This window comes from Hyposmocoma kahamanoa, unplaced genomic scaffold (genome assembly GCF_003589595.1).
Source record: "Hyposmocoma kahamanoa isolate Upper Pololo Valley unplaced genomic scaffold, ASM358959v1 66, whole genome shotgun sequence".
NCBI lineage: Eukaryota > Metazoa > Arthropoda > Insecta > Lepidoptera > Cosmopterigidae > Hyposmocoma > Hyposmocoma kahamanoa.
Genome location: NW_020653854.1, coordinates 25,377,519 through 25,393,556, shown reverse-complemented (window position 1 = coordinate 25,393,556; position 16,038 = coordinate 25,377,519). Strand labels below are relative to the sequence as shown.

General features: G+C 38.0%; 1 protein-coding gene across 1 annotated transcript in view; it reads left to right on the top strand.

The window, feature by feature from the left end:
- The first annotated feature begins 1,019 nt into the window (after nucleotides 1–1,019).
- Nucleotides 1,020–16,038, top strand: part of LOC113232084 (xaa-Pro aminopeptidase 2-like) — a 53,557-nt gene continuing 38,538 nt past the window's right edge. The window contains exon 1 of the mRNA XM_026466712.1: nucleotides 1,020–1,029. Within this exon, the coding sequence (XP_026322497.1) occupies nucleotides 1,020–1,029 (10 nt within the window). The remainder of the gene's footprint in view (nucleotides 1,030–16,038) is intronic.

Here is a 16,038-nt window from a genome sequence, read left to right as displayed (position 1 = left end):
ATATGCATGAGTCAAATACAATCAATACTACACAAACATTTGGGTGTGAAAAAACTGTGCTTTCAGTGGATCACAATTTGACTGAGGCTCAAAAAACGGATCGCGTCACTTGGTGCAATGCCATGCTTACCAGGCGCAACGAAGGAGCGTCAAATTTGGTGTGGAACATAGTAACAGGTGACGAAACATGGATTTATAGTTACGATCCCAAAACAAAGCAGCAATCGAGCGTATGGGTCTTTTGAGATGAGCTAAAACCAACCAAAGTGGCGCGCGTGCGAAGTGCCTCTAACTGGATGATTGCTTCTTTTTTTAATAAAACTGGACACGTGGCTACTGTTGTTGTTTGGAGAATCGTTGTAACGTGAATAGTGATTGGTACACGACCATTTGTTTGCCGGAAGTTATTGACAATCTCCGTAAAAACAACCGTAAACACACATCTTGCACCACGATAATGCCAGTTCTCACACGGCCAGACCGAGAAATGAATTTTTGAAGGTGAACAACGTTGACCTTATCAACCATCCCGCGTACAGTCTCGACAATTAAGAAACAGTTACGTGATCAACGATTTTCGTCTGTCGAAGAGTATGAAAAATATGTTTCAGAGATTGTTACGGAGGAGTGGCACAAATGTTTTCAAAATTGGTTCATTCGTATGAAAAAGTGCATTAACGCTTACGGAGAATATTTTGAGAAACAATAAATTAATTTTTAATACAGTTTCTCAAAACGTGGTATTTTTCGTACTATACAAATCGTGCCGAAAGTTGGATTTTTCTCACTTTTCCATTTTTTTTTTAATTTACTGTTGTTTCAAGTCTTAAACATAGAACTAAAGAGGTTGTGTATTTATTTAATATTTATGTGCTTTCGTCGTCATTCGTCATTAAAACTTATATTTACTTACAAACATCTTATTTATTTAAGTTGCATAGGTGTTTTATAAAACTACGTGTTACATTTAAAAATACCAAAATATTATATATATTTGTGTACTGATTGAGTTATTAACAATGACTGGAGGTGAGTATTACACGAGATCGCTGCGCGCCGCGCCACTAAAGTAATAATTTTAATGTGTAATGTGTAAACAGTTGCCATTGTACTCTGAATCAGACAAAGAAATAAAACGAGTTTTTTTTTAAATACTGTTTTATTTTACTTTCAATGTAGTTTTTTCGCAAATGTATTAAAAAAAGTCGTTTGATACACGTGCGGATTTGTCATTTTCACTTGTCTCGAGCTTAACCTCGCCTCTGGCTCGGACCAAGAAGCCTCGAGACTCGTGAATAATGACTAACTTTCCGCACTTGTATCAAAAGTAACTATTGTGACTATTTATAGTATTTTTTTCTTATTCATTCCGGAAACTTATAATGCGCCTCACGTATTATGAGTCCCTTACCGTATACGTACCTACATGTAAAAAATATACATTAGATGACTCTACTCTGTCGCAGGGTTATTGCTGATGCAGGTTTTTTTACGGATTTTATGTATTTAAAAAAAACGCGAAAAATATACATCACTACCGATCTATCTACGTGAAAAAGCTTCGTATTTTTTTGATACTGTAATAAATAAAATAATTACATTATTTTAATGATTTTGTGACATTTATTAACAAAAGAATCAATCTGCCTAGCTTAATCGAATTTTATCAAAGCTATGTTCTAAAACAACAGCTGAGTTTACAGAAATCCAAATAAAATAGGCACTAAGATTTCTGTGGCTGCTTTCTCGGCTACCAGACTTTTCTGGACAGCGTGTAAATTATACCAGCGTGCGTTTTAGGTCATGACACGACTCGAACGTCCGCATTGAATATCAGCATCGATAACTGCGGATGCGCATATTCGCAACATCCCTGTTCTGTCTCTGCGTGTACAAGGGAATGATGTGTTTCTTTGAGAAAGATAAGTTTATTAAATTCAAATTCAAATTCAAAATAATCTTTATTTCATAGGTAAGCATTATTACACTTGAAATCGTCACAATGGTTAAACTCTACCGCTCATTCGTAAGGCAGATTCCCCTAAGAAGAATGAGCAAGAAACTCTAGGGGTTGCTCTTTGTAAATAACATTTACAATATTTTTTTTTTATTTGAAACATCAGAGATCGAGATACCACGGATTTTTGTCATCCAAGTACGCAGAAGTTGTATAATAACCTTTAGTATAAAGTTTTTGTTTCATTATAGTTTTAAACCTCGTGAAAGGCAAATTTTGTATATCAACCGGAATCTTGTTATATAAGCGTATACATTGCCCCTTAAATGATTTTTTGACTTTGTGAAGGCGACTATCAAGAAAAGCTAGTTTATTTCTATTCCTCGTATTAATGTTATGTCTGTCACTATTTTTCATAAAGAAATTACTATTCCTTTTAACATAAATTACATTTTCATAAATGTACTGTGAGGCTAGTGTAAGAATGTTAATTTCCTTAAACTTATCTCTCAAAGGATTGCATAATTCGTCTGTGTTTTTTGTATATATTTTATTTTAAAACCGACCTCAAAAGTTCGTGGCATTTTCTTCAAGTTTAAATGGGACCAATATTGGGGCACACTTTTCCAACAAAAAAAAAAATCAAAATCAGTTCACAGACCGCAGATATAAATACTGTCGAATTGAGAACTTCCTCCGTTTTTGAAGTCGGTTAGGAATGGTTTGGGATCACAAGTTTTTTGCAATGAAGTCCGTGTTATGTATAGACCCAGCGTGAGGGCGGCTACTTCTCAAGTTCATATGAGGAATTATATTCAAATAACTTCTTAGAATAGATACAACCCTTGTGGAAGAGACCATCCAGGGAAGTATTGCCACCTTACCCGTTTCAGCCACCAAGCAGTAATGCTGACATTGCGACGTTCGTTTGAAAGACAATGGTCTTGGTGAAATTACGGGAACATGGGATTTGTCAACTCATGTCTCAGGGTTACGAGCACAGTGGCAGTGCCCCAACTGTCATAGACAGGCGAGTCGCTCAGCACCAGGCAGAATGTGTTGGTTCCATCACTTGTTATCATGTAGCTCTACTAAATTAATTTGAATTTTTAATCTGAGATAAAAAAGGAGTCTAGGTTTGTCTAGACTTATCATCCAACTTTGGGCGATACATCGAGTGCTTGGCAAAAACTGCTGCCAAAAAACTAGGCGTACTTTTCAAAGTCAGGCGGTACTTCACACCTGAACAGCTTCTAAATCTGTATAAAGCACAACTTCGGTCGTGTATGGAGTACTGCTGCCACCTTTGGGACGGCTCTGCCCATTACCAGTTAGCTGCCTCTCTCGGTGATGCGAGAAGCAAAGAGACTTATTAACAACAATTCTCTTGTGGAGTCGAAGCTACAAAATCTCGACCATCGCTTTCTATCGGATACATTTCGGGGAGAGTACGTACGAACTTTTCAATTTAGTTCCACCCTCACCGTTCCTCCTTCGATCGGCTAGAATGTCCGGAGCACTCCATTCTTATGTCGTTGATATTCCACCTATTCGCACTAAGCGCTTTGCTTCCTCCTTTCTGATGCGTGCGGCAAGGGAATGGAATACTCTACCGGCTCTCTGTATGTGTTTCCCGAAGCGTACAATTTGGAGGTATTCAAGGCTACAGTGGATAGGCATTTTTTAGGCAAACACGTCCCATCGTCCCATTGAAATTGTGGCCAAGCGTGTGTCTATTATATATTAAAAAAAAGAGTCCAACTTTCTGCACACTTTCTAGTTCAGCATGGCGAAACAAGTCGAACTAATACGATTATATTTAGCACAGGCTGGACAAGCGGCGTTTATGACGTCATTTCACGTGTGACGAAGCAATAAGACCTTTGTTTCGAAAAGGTCACTCAGGCAGTTACGCTTTAATAACGTCTCAGGTACCAAGTTCACCTACACACCAGATCTTATTATGTTTGCACATGATTGAAAAAGGGAGTAGTTACATGTTCCTATGTACTTATGACAAATTTGACGAGTTATCTAGACTAACTGTTTCCATTTAAGATGCTGGAAAAGGAGGTTTGGTAATGGAACGTTCTTTTGGTTTAATCTGATTATTCTGTAACGTAATTAAATTTTAATGAATGTCAGGATGTTAAATAACCATAATATTCAATAATTTTTTTGTGCAATTACTCCACTAGTTTGTTATAATTATTAAACAAGGATCGGACAATTAGAAAAAAGTTCTCGTTGATGCGGTTGGATTCAAACCAACGTCTCCCAGTAAACCGTGCCAGAAGCTATGCCACGGAACGTACCAACGGAGACCTCACGAATTTTTGCATGTCGCACTGTTAATACAATAGTGTATTAACTCAAAAAGAAGAATTGATTCAAAACGAATTACTTACTTCCCGCAAAAAAATCATTAAAATTTATATGTTGTAGTTTATTATAGACACTTTAACAATTTCTCAAATATATTTAAAAATAAAATGAAAAAGGGATTTCACGTTTTTGAATAAGGATTATTTTGGCAAAAAATTGCTCAAGTGTGTCTCATTCTGAGTTAAGTATCTTTTGATTGTTTTGTACACAATTCTAACGTTTTTTTGACGTGTAGAGAATCAAATTTTAGGTAGGTACAGTAATGATATCGCACTGCTAATACAATACTGTATTAACTCAAAAAGTTAATTTATTCAGAACACCCCAAAAACGAATTACTCAGTTCCCCTGAAAGATTATTATAATTTACGTATAATTTAAAATTTCTTAGACATCTAAACAACCCCTACTTGCCAATTAGAAGTATATTTGAAAATAAAAGTAAAAAATATTATCATATTTTTGAGTAAGGACTGTTTTGTCCAGAAATACCTCACATAAAGTATGTCTCATTTTGAATTAAGTAGTACTATTCTAACTATGGTTTTTTTGACGTGTAGAGAATCAAATGTTACGTTCAGTAATGATATAATATTAAATTTCACATATTTTGAGTTACAACACTATTGTAATAGCAATGTTTGTTGCAGATCTTTGTTTTGCTTTTTAACGAATATTCTGTAATCTGTAACGCCCAAGAGTTTTTATTTTATGCTACCAAATGACGGAAGAAACAAGTCGTGGGCATGAGCAGACAGTGCGACTCAGAACTTTAAAATGCAAAGATCTGTGGAGCACACGCACAGCGGCTATCTCTCTGAGACATAAGTTAACAAGTCCCATGTGCCTGTTATTTCACTTGCACCGTTCAAAACCGAAACGTAGTAATGCTTCTCTGGAAAATGTCTTTCACAAGGAGCTCTTCAGCTGCCAATGGAGGAATATGACAGAGGATTTCCATAGTTTGAGACCAGGTAATTTGAAATCGTCTGGTATCTTATTATTGCCATTTAGTCTTGTGAATCGCTCAAAAACGGAATGTTAAGACTTCAAGGGACTATCAAAACGTCTGGTCTTGTCATTAAAGACATTTCTGGAATTGAGAATCCTTTAGCAGGTTACTGGGGCGGAGGAGGGTGCGGCATTTACAGCATGCCTTTATGGGTTCACAAATGCCGGGGCACGCCCGTCGCGTCGGCGCCGCGCCTTTACCAGTCGCGTGGTGGCCTTAACAGGGTTGCACGCGATTCCTCCTGTTATGCTTCTTTACAGCACTACCAACATATCTATGGCTAATAATCTCTTTACTTCTTTTTACTTAACATTCTTTTTAACCAACTTCAAAAAAGGAGGAGGTTCTCAATTCGACTGTATATTTTTTTTTGTATGTATGTTACGCGATAACTCCGGTATTTGTATACCGATTTTCATGATTCTTTTTTTGTTGGAAAGGGAGTAGTTCCATAGTGGTCCCATTTCATTTTGGAGGAAATCCTCCACCTTTAAGGGTGGCTGTTCACGCATGAAGATTCATTTTTATAAATAGCGCCTAAATTTTACTTAAGGAGCAATTATTTTAATGGTTGATTTTGCTATTTCTCCAATTCAAGCCGTTTTTCTCTCAATATTCTTTGAGTAGTGAGAACCGATTTTTTATTATCTCCAGTGTCAAGTCCTGTATAGTGGCGAATTTAAGGATATTTCAATCAAACTTAGCAAATAGACGTAATGCCACGTACTTTTGAGGTCGGTTTTTTAGTACTCTGTACAGAGATTATTCTCACTGAATGTTAATAATTTAATAATGATTTTTCAATTCCATTACGAGTTGAGTTTCGACACGACAAGTCCTGGCGAGTTACCTCTGTGTGCACTGTTGCAGAGTCCGGAATACGAAATACGCATACTGCTGAATATGTTTGTTCTGTTTCGTTGTTCCTGTGCACGACTTTTTTTGTGTTATATGTGTTATATCTATATGTCTGTGGCTATATCTATTTATAACTTGAAGTTGTTTATTGTCTGTCAGATTCTCTGTTTACTTACTTTTTGTTTTATTTAATGTATATTTAGGGGACTATAGGATTATTTATAAGTTAATTTTAAAATATGTATTTTTTTATATGTGTAAGTGTTTGTCCCTCAATAAATTAAAAAATAATAATCTCAGGGCAGAGTACTAAAAAACCGACCTCAAATGTTCGTGGAGTGATGTCTATTTGCCAAGTTTTATTGAAATTATACCAGAAAGTACGTGAAACTGGATTCATCTAGTTTGCCACCCTTAGAGGTGGAATATTTTCTGCAAATTTAAATGGGACCACATTAGAGGTAGCCTCTTTCCAACAAAAAAAGAATCAACGAAATCGGTTCACATCCGGAGTTATCAAGTAATATACATACAAAAAAAAAGACAGTCGAATTGAGACCTCCTTCTTTTTTTAAATCGGTTAAAAGTCGGTAATAAAGAACACCAAGTTATATTATGCGAGATGGGTGGACGACATTGTCAACGTTGCGGGCAGTAGATGGGTGAGATTAGCACAGGATGATGATGGATGGCACAAACCACGGGAGGCCTATACCTAGCAGTCGGTGAAGTCGGGCTGTGGATGATGATAATGATGATGTGCTATAATAGCCGATTTAACAGGTCATGATTATAAAGCTGGATTGAAAAAGCTACTATAGGGTCCTTCAGCCATGTTGGGAGGCTGGTTCGATTCCCGGGCCGAGAGAGATATTTGTATTATATTTGTTTGTATATATTTATTCATACACGCCAGGGTGCGGTGATGCTCGTTTCGTGCACACCAAAAAAATTTAAAAACTTAAAGAGATCGTCTCTGCCGGCCTAATTTGATACAATTAGAAATGGACTATCAAAAGCACTGTATTAGGTACACCTGTTTAAATAACACATTCTGTCGTACCAACCCATATTCTACTGGTAGGCACGAGTCTCTACTTAGTAGAGTAATTGCTTTTATTAAAATTCGTTTTAAACAATTACTTTTTGATGACGAGATGTGCAAGATTTATCATGTGTCATATTAAAGTCATCTATTAAAACCTCTGCTCTGCAGCGGGACGTATAAATGAGTTGGTGACGAAACCACGTATATGAACCTGAACTTGAAGGATACACGTAGAGTGGATATAACCTCTCTGAAATCCCAGAAAGGTTATTTTTACTTACAATTGAAGAAAATTTCTTCCAAATACACCATACATAAATACAATTCCGTAACTACGGAAGTTCAGAAGTAGTTGTAATGGGTACCAACTCTTTCATTTTTATTTTGAAGTTGCCTGGAAGAGATTGCTACTTAGCAATAATGCCGTCTGTTGTACATTAACTTATTCAAAAACTTTTGTTAAATGATTTTTAATAATTTGTCAGATTTTATTGTCATACAAACATTAAAATGATTAAATAGATCTCACTGAACAGTGATAACTCTGCGCGGTACGATGAAAAACGCAGAAGCGGGAGTAGCGGACGTCGGGGAGAACACTTTAACATTTGAACTTACAACCTTACTACCAAGTACAGATCTAAAAGTATCAGATAATACAACAAAAACTTAAAAGTTTATTTTTGGTAAATTTATTACGTATTGTATAAAAGTCTTGGAACTAAAGTTATTGTTTATGATGTTAGTAAATAGTCCTGAGAGATGGTTAATACTTCACAAACAAGCCTGTATAAGTATTTAAACTTTTAATTTCTAATACCTAACCTAGGGAAACGACTCTGGGATTTTATAGCCTTAGTCCAATAATTGTTAAATAAAAAACTACAGCTTAATTTATAATGGTCGTTAAAAAGGTATAAATTATGTGTGATATGATATGAGAAACCGTATATGCTAAAGTATTGTATTGTCTATGCTAATACTAAAGGTGAAAGCCGGCGCCAAGTGGTTTTGTGAGCATCACTGCGTTCCGGTTTTGAAGGATAAGGGTGCTGGTGAAATTGTCTCGCGTAACGGGTGTAGTTAGATAACCCTCAGATCGGTGCGATTTACAGCTCTGAGTCATTACAACTGCTATGGACAGGTCCGGACATCTCCGGTACTACTCCGGATAACTAGTAGAGGATAAGCTGGATATCATCCGCTCAATCCAGCCGCATAGGAATAATGGGAACTGAAGAGACTCTTCGGCGTCAGGATGTGAGCGTGTCTATAGCTCTGAATCGAGTATCGCTTGGAATGTTCTGCAGGATTGTAATGTAGCCAGGAGAGTATAGCCTCCGCAGCCTCCACACATCTTGCTTAGCGAGTTTAAAGTTCAAAATTCAGAAAGGGTAATAATGGTAAATGGAAATAGTGGTAATAAATCCAGTTTAATAAATATTATTCCCGTTTTATTAATATCTAGAATACATAGAATAGAATAGAATACATTTATTACATAACACCACAACACAATAATAAACAGTAAAAAATAAAAAGTAAAAAAAATAATAATAAAACAGAACTAAATTAAAACTAAAACAAACTAAATTAAAACAAACAGAAAATTAATAACAAAAAGAAAACTAAATAAAATTATTAAAAATAAAATCTTAGCAATAAATAATTATGCGACCACAAAGCTGGTCAACACTATTGTTGTACTAAGTAGATATCATGTGTGCGGCTGTGGCGTATGTAATAGGATCCACTCAGCTAATGTCACCGCCGGGACAAGGCTGTGACGCTGATTTTCAGTGGACCCTAAATATTATAATAATATTTGTGATCTTTAAAATGTTTATTGCACAAGAGATTTTTGATAACTGGTAAACGGTTCAAAAAATTAACTAGAAGACGCGTTCGCCGCCGCGATCGGGCAGGGAGAGACGATGAAACGAAAGAATGGCGAGGCAAAGGAATTGTTAAAGAACGATTCAAAATTTAAAAACTAATGGCCAGGAACCGGAGAAAAGGCGATAAAAAGGTGGGATGACGATGTAAGGAGGTCACGTCGTCACAGCACGGTCACCAGCGAGAAGAGTTGGTAGTTGAATAAGAAGAAGGAGGAAATGCTAATGTAACTGATGTGACTTGACCCAAAATCATCCACCATCTAATGAACGTAGAAAGTGACAAAGATAGATCGTGACCCTTCGAAGGCAAAGGGACAGTGAGGGACAACAGGAGAGAAGGCGGGTGAGGGACGGAATGATAAATGACACTTTTGTCTTTATCAGTGCTGTGCTGTCCCGATTTACGAGCGCGTGGGGTATAATAATACCATAAAATAGGCACGTGCCACTAACACAGTGCTTCAGATATTTTGCTATGTAATACACCCACTTACACAATTAGTTTCCACATTTATATTTAAATAAATAATTCTTGGGCCTTTTAATAAAACTTCTTCTTAAAGTGGTGTATACCTACCACATTAAACTTATGATCGAAGTAGAAATCTTAATCTTGTCTGAATCTTGTTGGAATTGGATCGGATATCCATCATGTGCCTCTAGTCAATGCGCGGCGGACGCTCACGGCCAATTGAAGCTGACATGCAGATGACACCACCTGATGTAAAATGGAAAATGGAAATGGAAGGGAATTCCATTTGTCGACTGTGCGACAGAGGAAGGTGCCACCAATTTTAGTTCGAAGAATACGACTAACAGTAAAGTGGTGACTGCTGCGAAGCAGAAAAGGGGAGGGCGGGATAAGGTTGAATAATTCTTTAGATCGCTCGCCATGGTGCATCCGATAAAAAGCGCTAAGCGAAGCAAGATCTCTACGCAGTTGTAAAGGTTCACGGTGTAATTTCACCATCATCCTTAACTTACACATTATTGTTTGGCGGCAGAAATGGGTACCTAAGGTAGCACTACTTTCCTGGACGAACTCTTTCACAAGGAGCGCTACTGCTACTGACATTATCAATAGCCTATTCGTATTTCGGGGAAAATATTGAAATCGTGGTAATTGTAAAACATTCTGAGGTAAAAACTCTCATAATCATTATGTTTTTGTTTACTGACATTTATTCTGCATCGAATTTGGCTAGTTATCTCATTAACACCTATTATGTACAATTTTACAGCTAATAAAATCGTCAATAAGCTTTCCCTGTAGAAAATGCCAAGCACAATGTGGCAGAAGCGGGTTAATGGACCGACACAGGGTGCGGCTGCACATTTACACGCTCCAAGCTGTATCTTTTTATGGCCGAAGCAGTATAGTATAGCACTTTTGTGAGGTGCTTCTATGATTGAAGTTCTCTTTATATCGATACATTTAATGATTGACATTCTTACACTAACGTCACAGAAAAGAAATATATTACTTTTTTTCATGAAAAATAGTGACAGACGTAACATTAATGGGTGATATCTCATGCGTAACTTTTGCATGTCTTACCTATTTCAGCCGCCCAGCAGTAATATCAGTATTAGGTACTGCGTTCCGGTTTTGGGTAAGGGTGCTGGTGAAATTACAGGCAGATGAGACTTGTCAACTTATGTCTCAGGGTGACGGGCGCAGTGGCAATGCCCCTCAGATCTTTGCGATTTAAAGCTCTGATTTAAAACACTGCAACTGTTATGGACAGGCGTGTAGCTTACCATCAGACGCACGACTTGTTCGTCCCGTTACTTGACATTATAAAAAAAAGTCTACTACCACCAGCAAAGATAGGATCTACGATGTAACGAGCACGCCCAAAAGATGCCTATTCAGTCGCAGCTTAAAGATTAAGAGTTCGGAAACACAGTCGCAGGCAGGGAATTTCATTCCTGGGCTGATGAAAAGCTCTTAGTACCTACGCCTGAAGGTAATCGACCAAGTAAGGATAATATCTCGTCATATATGTGTGGATGTCCGATGGTAGAAGGGGGCGAGCGGGATGAATTGATGGAGCTCATAGGCGCACTCACCGAAACATATTCTGTAGAAAACCGACTTTGCGCCGGTGTGCAAAACTATGAAGCTTACCTACTAATTTTGTTTTTCAAAGTCATTTTATAGGAAAGAAAATGCCACTTGAAATCGTCATACTGATTAAACTATATTGCTTATTCGTAAAGCAGATTCCTCTGAGAAGAATTAGCAAGAAACTCTAGGGGTTACTCTTTGTAACTATACATTTGAATACATACAGCTAAACGGGTCACTACCATGGGTTTTTGTCATCCAAGTACGCAGGAGCTGTATAATAATCCTTCAAAATTAATACAATGAACGTGGGGCGCACTGTAAGTTTCCGGACTGAATAAAAAAAAAACCCTATAAATGGTCAGAAATGAATTTACTGTTTCTCAAAATATTCTCCGTTAGCGTTAATGCACTTTATCATACGAATGAACCAATTTTGAAAACATTTATGACACTCCTCCGTGGCAATCTCTGAAACATATTTTTCATACTCTTCGACAGCCTCTTCAGGTGATGAAAATCGTTGACCGCGTAACTGGTTCTTAATTTTTGGAAATAAATAAAAGTCAAATTGTAATCCACTGAGAGCACAGCTTTTTCACACCCAAATGTTTGTTTTTGACTCTTGTTTGATTGATTGTATTTGACTCATGCCTATGCCTAAAGATAGGCATCTTCAAATTACATGGTATGTCACATGCCTGTCTGTTTTGATCATACGGCGCACAGCATCGATGTTTTTGTTGTTCACACCAGTGGACGGGCGACCATCACGAAATTCGTCACAGAGATTCACACGATAAATAGTCGTCTTGCATGGTGCTTCATCGCCAAAAGCAGTTTGAAGCCGAGCGAAGCTCCGCTGAGCTGTTAAATTACATTTAAAGTCGTAGAAAATCATACTACAAAAATTTTCACGAGTTAAATCCATGGTAATGTAGACAACCAATTTCTAAAATTACGCCACTATGTAAAAACAAGTGACAGTCATTCAGATGAAACAAACTGTATTCTATAGCTAAAGAGTTCCATTTTCAAATGGTGTAATTACTTTTTAAATATTGTTTATGTAAGTGGCCAGTTCCGGAAACTTATAGTGCGCCCTATGTAAAAATAAATTAGTTATTCTTGACAGTCGTCTTTACAAAATCAATGTATACCCTTCTGTAATCAGATTCCAAATTTGCCATTTACGAGGTTTAAAACTGTAGTGAAACAAAAACTTTATACTTTAAACTTCCGCAGAACATCACTCCATCTGGCCGGTTGATGTCCTACACTATATTATTTTGTCGGATTGTTTTAACCTTCTGAACCAAAATTGTATTGTCTATAGGTACTCGCTGCTGAACTGAAAAAAATCTCACGGTTCTATAAATAGAACTCTTATGAGAAATTTTCAAAAAAGGAACGTCGTATTTTTATTAAAATAATAATTAGGATGCTATTCAAATGCTCTACTGCTTCCTGATTGGTTAAAATATAAGCGGTACTTGGCCAATCACGAACACGTTTATATACCTCTTTGGTTTTTTTGTTTCATAGCGTTTGTTTGAGTTTGTTGACATGGATTGTTAACAATATTTTTTAGGTATTGGTTGTATTTCCTTATTTTAATCATCATTCAGCCATACGACGCCCACTACTGGGCATAGGCCTCCCCTAACGATCTCCACGACGATCGGTCTTGCGCTGCCCGCATCCATCGGCTTCCCGCAACCTCCGCCAGATCGTCGGCCCACCTGGTGGGGGGCCTACCCACTGAGCGTCGTCCGGTGCGCGGTCGCCATTGAAGAACCTTTCCGCCCCAACAGCCATCGGTTCTCCTAGCTATGTGCCCCGCCCACTGCCACTTCAGCTGAGCAATTCTTCGAGCTATGTCGGTTAGTTAGTTAGTTAGTTCTCCTACGGATTTCCTCATTTCTGATTCTATCACGTAAGGAAATACCGAGCATCGCACTCTCCATTGCCCGCGTGACCTAGAGCTTTCTTAAGAGGCCCATAGTGAGGGACCACGTTTCTGATCCATATGTGATCACTGGCAACACACACTGGTCAAAGACTTTCGTCTTGAGACATTGAGGAATTTGGACGCAAAGATTTTTTGTAGTTTCTCGAACGCTGCTCATCCGAGCTGGATTCGACGAGAGATCTCTTTCTCAAAGTTGGACTTACCTAACTGGACTGTCTGCCCCAGGTATACGTAATGGTCAACAACTTCGAGTGTAATGCTCTCAATTTTAACTGGAGCGGGTACAACATGGACATTCGACATGATCTTCGTCTTGTCCATGTTCATCTTAAGACCCACTCTTTGGGAAACACTACTGAGATCTTCGAGCATTGTGTTCATGTCTCCCAAGGTCTCAGCCATAAGAACTATGTCATCGACAAATCCTTGATGTTGATGCCAAGTCCTTTCCAGTCCAGAAGCTTGAAAATATCCTCCAACACAGCAGTGAACATTTTCGGAAATATCACATCTCCCTGTCTCACGCCTCGTTGCATTTGGATAGGATTAGAGCTCTGATCCTGTAATCGGACTGATATAGTGGCGTTTTTGTATAAGTACCTTAACACCTCTATACACCTATAGACTATTTGGCACCTTTGGAGAGACAGCACCGCCCAGGTCTCGATCGAATCAAAGACCTTCTCATAGTCCACAAACGCTAAGCAAAGTGGCCGATTACACTCCTCGGCCTTCTGTATAACCTGCCGCAGCGTATGGATGTGGTCTATGGTACTAAAACCCTTTCGGAAACCGGCTTGTTCAGGAGGTTGGAAGTCGTCAAACCTGCGAGCGAGACGATTCGTGATAACTTTCGAAAACGACTTGTAGATATTGCTCAGACGCTTCTGAGCTAGATTGATCTCGCTAGATTGGCCGATAGTTCTTCAAGAGTGTTTTATCAACCTTTTGAAGAACAGAACGACCTCGCTTCTGCTCCATGCCTTCGGCGTTTGACTTTCGACGATGACATAATTGAAAAGCTTCTGGAGGACATTAAGTATCGGCTTGCCGCCCGCTCTCAGAAGTTCTGTAGTGATTCCATCATCGCCCGCCGCTTAGTTGTTCTTGAGTTGTTTGAGAGCCACACTAATCTGATACAGGCTGACATCCGGGATATCTTCGGTGTAATGTCGGGTAAGCTTGGCTCCTTATTTTAATATACTCGTAGAAAAAGCATTGTATGCACATAATTAAGTCTTTAATTAATCTTTAAGAACCCTCATTAGCAACAATTGCATAAAATACTACTATCTATCTTTTTTCTTTATTCATCTTCTCACTCAATACTGAATATTTATAATATATGTACGCCAAAATCTAATTATGCTTATTTATAACTATTTCAAATACTCGACTGCACTAGCCTCCAATCGACAGACGTTCGTTTTGTGTTCTTTGTTAGCTGACTAAGTCACTTGACAATCAGACTAGTCTTGTAAAGAAAGCCTGGGCTTGGGTGCCGCTTTTAGATATAGAACCAATTTCCATTTCTTTTATGTATCTCGGAAATAGTTTGTAATCTTAAAACAATCTACAATCTTCAGCGGTGCAATAATCTTCAGCCACTTCACATATGAGTATGACGTCAAAAAACCAAATGTTTCACATGATGGTGCACCATGACGTCATCGCCATTATGTTCACCCTTATTTGATAGAATCTATGACGTGCACTGTCCCCTCGACACGCAACCTTGCCGCACCCTTCTCTCTTACGATTTTCTATAATGACTGAGGGGTTTTGTAACACACACACACCTCAATAATAATAAATCAATAAAATAATAAAGTCATATAGATATTTAGGAATGAAACTATTTTTCCGGATTTAAATCGCGTATATTTGTTTTTTTAAACAAACCAACGTTTCGGGCCCTTTACAGGTCCCATGGTCACGGTTGACTGAGGTGGTACAGTCATCAAACCGTTACATACTCGTAGTTACGCCACCATACGTAGGTAGTATACGGAGGCTCTATTACGAATACAAGATCCCACAATTGTTAAAAATGCAAGGCATACTTCCCGATGTAGTGCAAATGAGATACTTATGGCGTGGTTGTATCTCGACTGTCTCTCTGATAGATTCCTCTTTCTTGGAAGCTATGTCAAAGAGAAGTATTTAAGGAAAACAAAATGCTAAACACATAAAAATTTCTGGTCTCAAATTAGGGAATTTCCTGTACTATAAATACCAGAATAACGACAACTTTGAGGAGAAATACCCAGAAGACCCAGACCATAGCCAACTTAGAATTAATGTTCGTTTCCTAAATTGACCCAAATCGGGAATTGAACCCGGAATTTCCTCATCATGCACCCATAGTACTAACCGCTGTGCCACCGAAGAGCATAAGCACACCCCCGTGGGGTATAGGCCTCGTATTGTACTACAGTTAGTGAAGAATCATTTGTAACTTACCTACCATTAGAAATATACAATATGATATGCAATAAATAAATGAATAAAACATTACCACCATCATTATCATCATCAACATCATTGCCATCGTCACGATCATCACCACTACTATCACCATCATCATTACAATTTCCATCATCATCATGTGGACGTCTTTCAGAAGATATTTTTCCGGAAACCCGGGATATTAAGAAATTTTACGGTATTTTCGCCAAAATGGGTTTCCCTGTTACATATCATATACCATCAATAAAATATATCTAGGGCATAGATATAGAAAAAAGGGGAGATATGTAATGACGCTATGTAAGATCGGGTACCGAAGTCGCCACTTTTTAGCTTGTGTGCAATTCAAACTTTACGCTCTATTATCT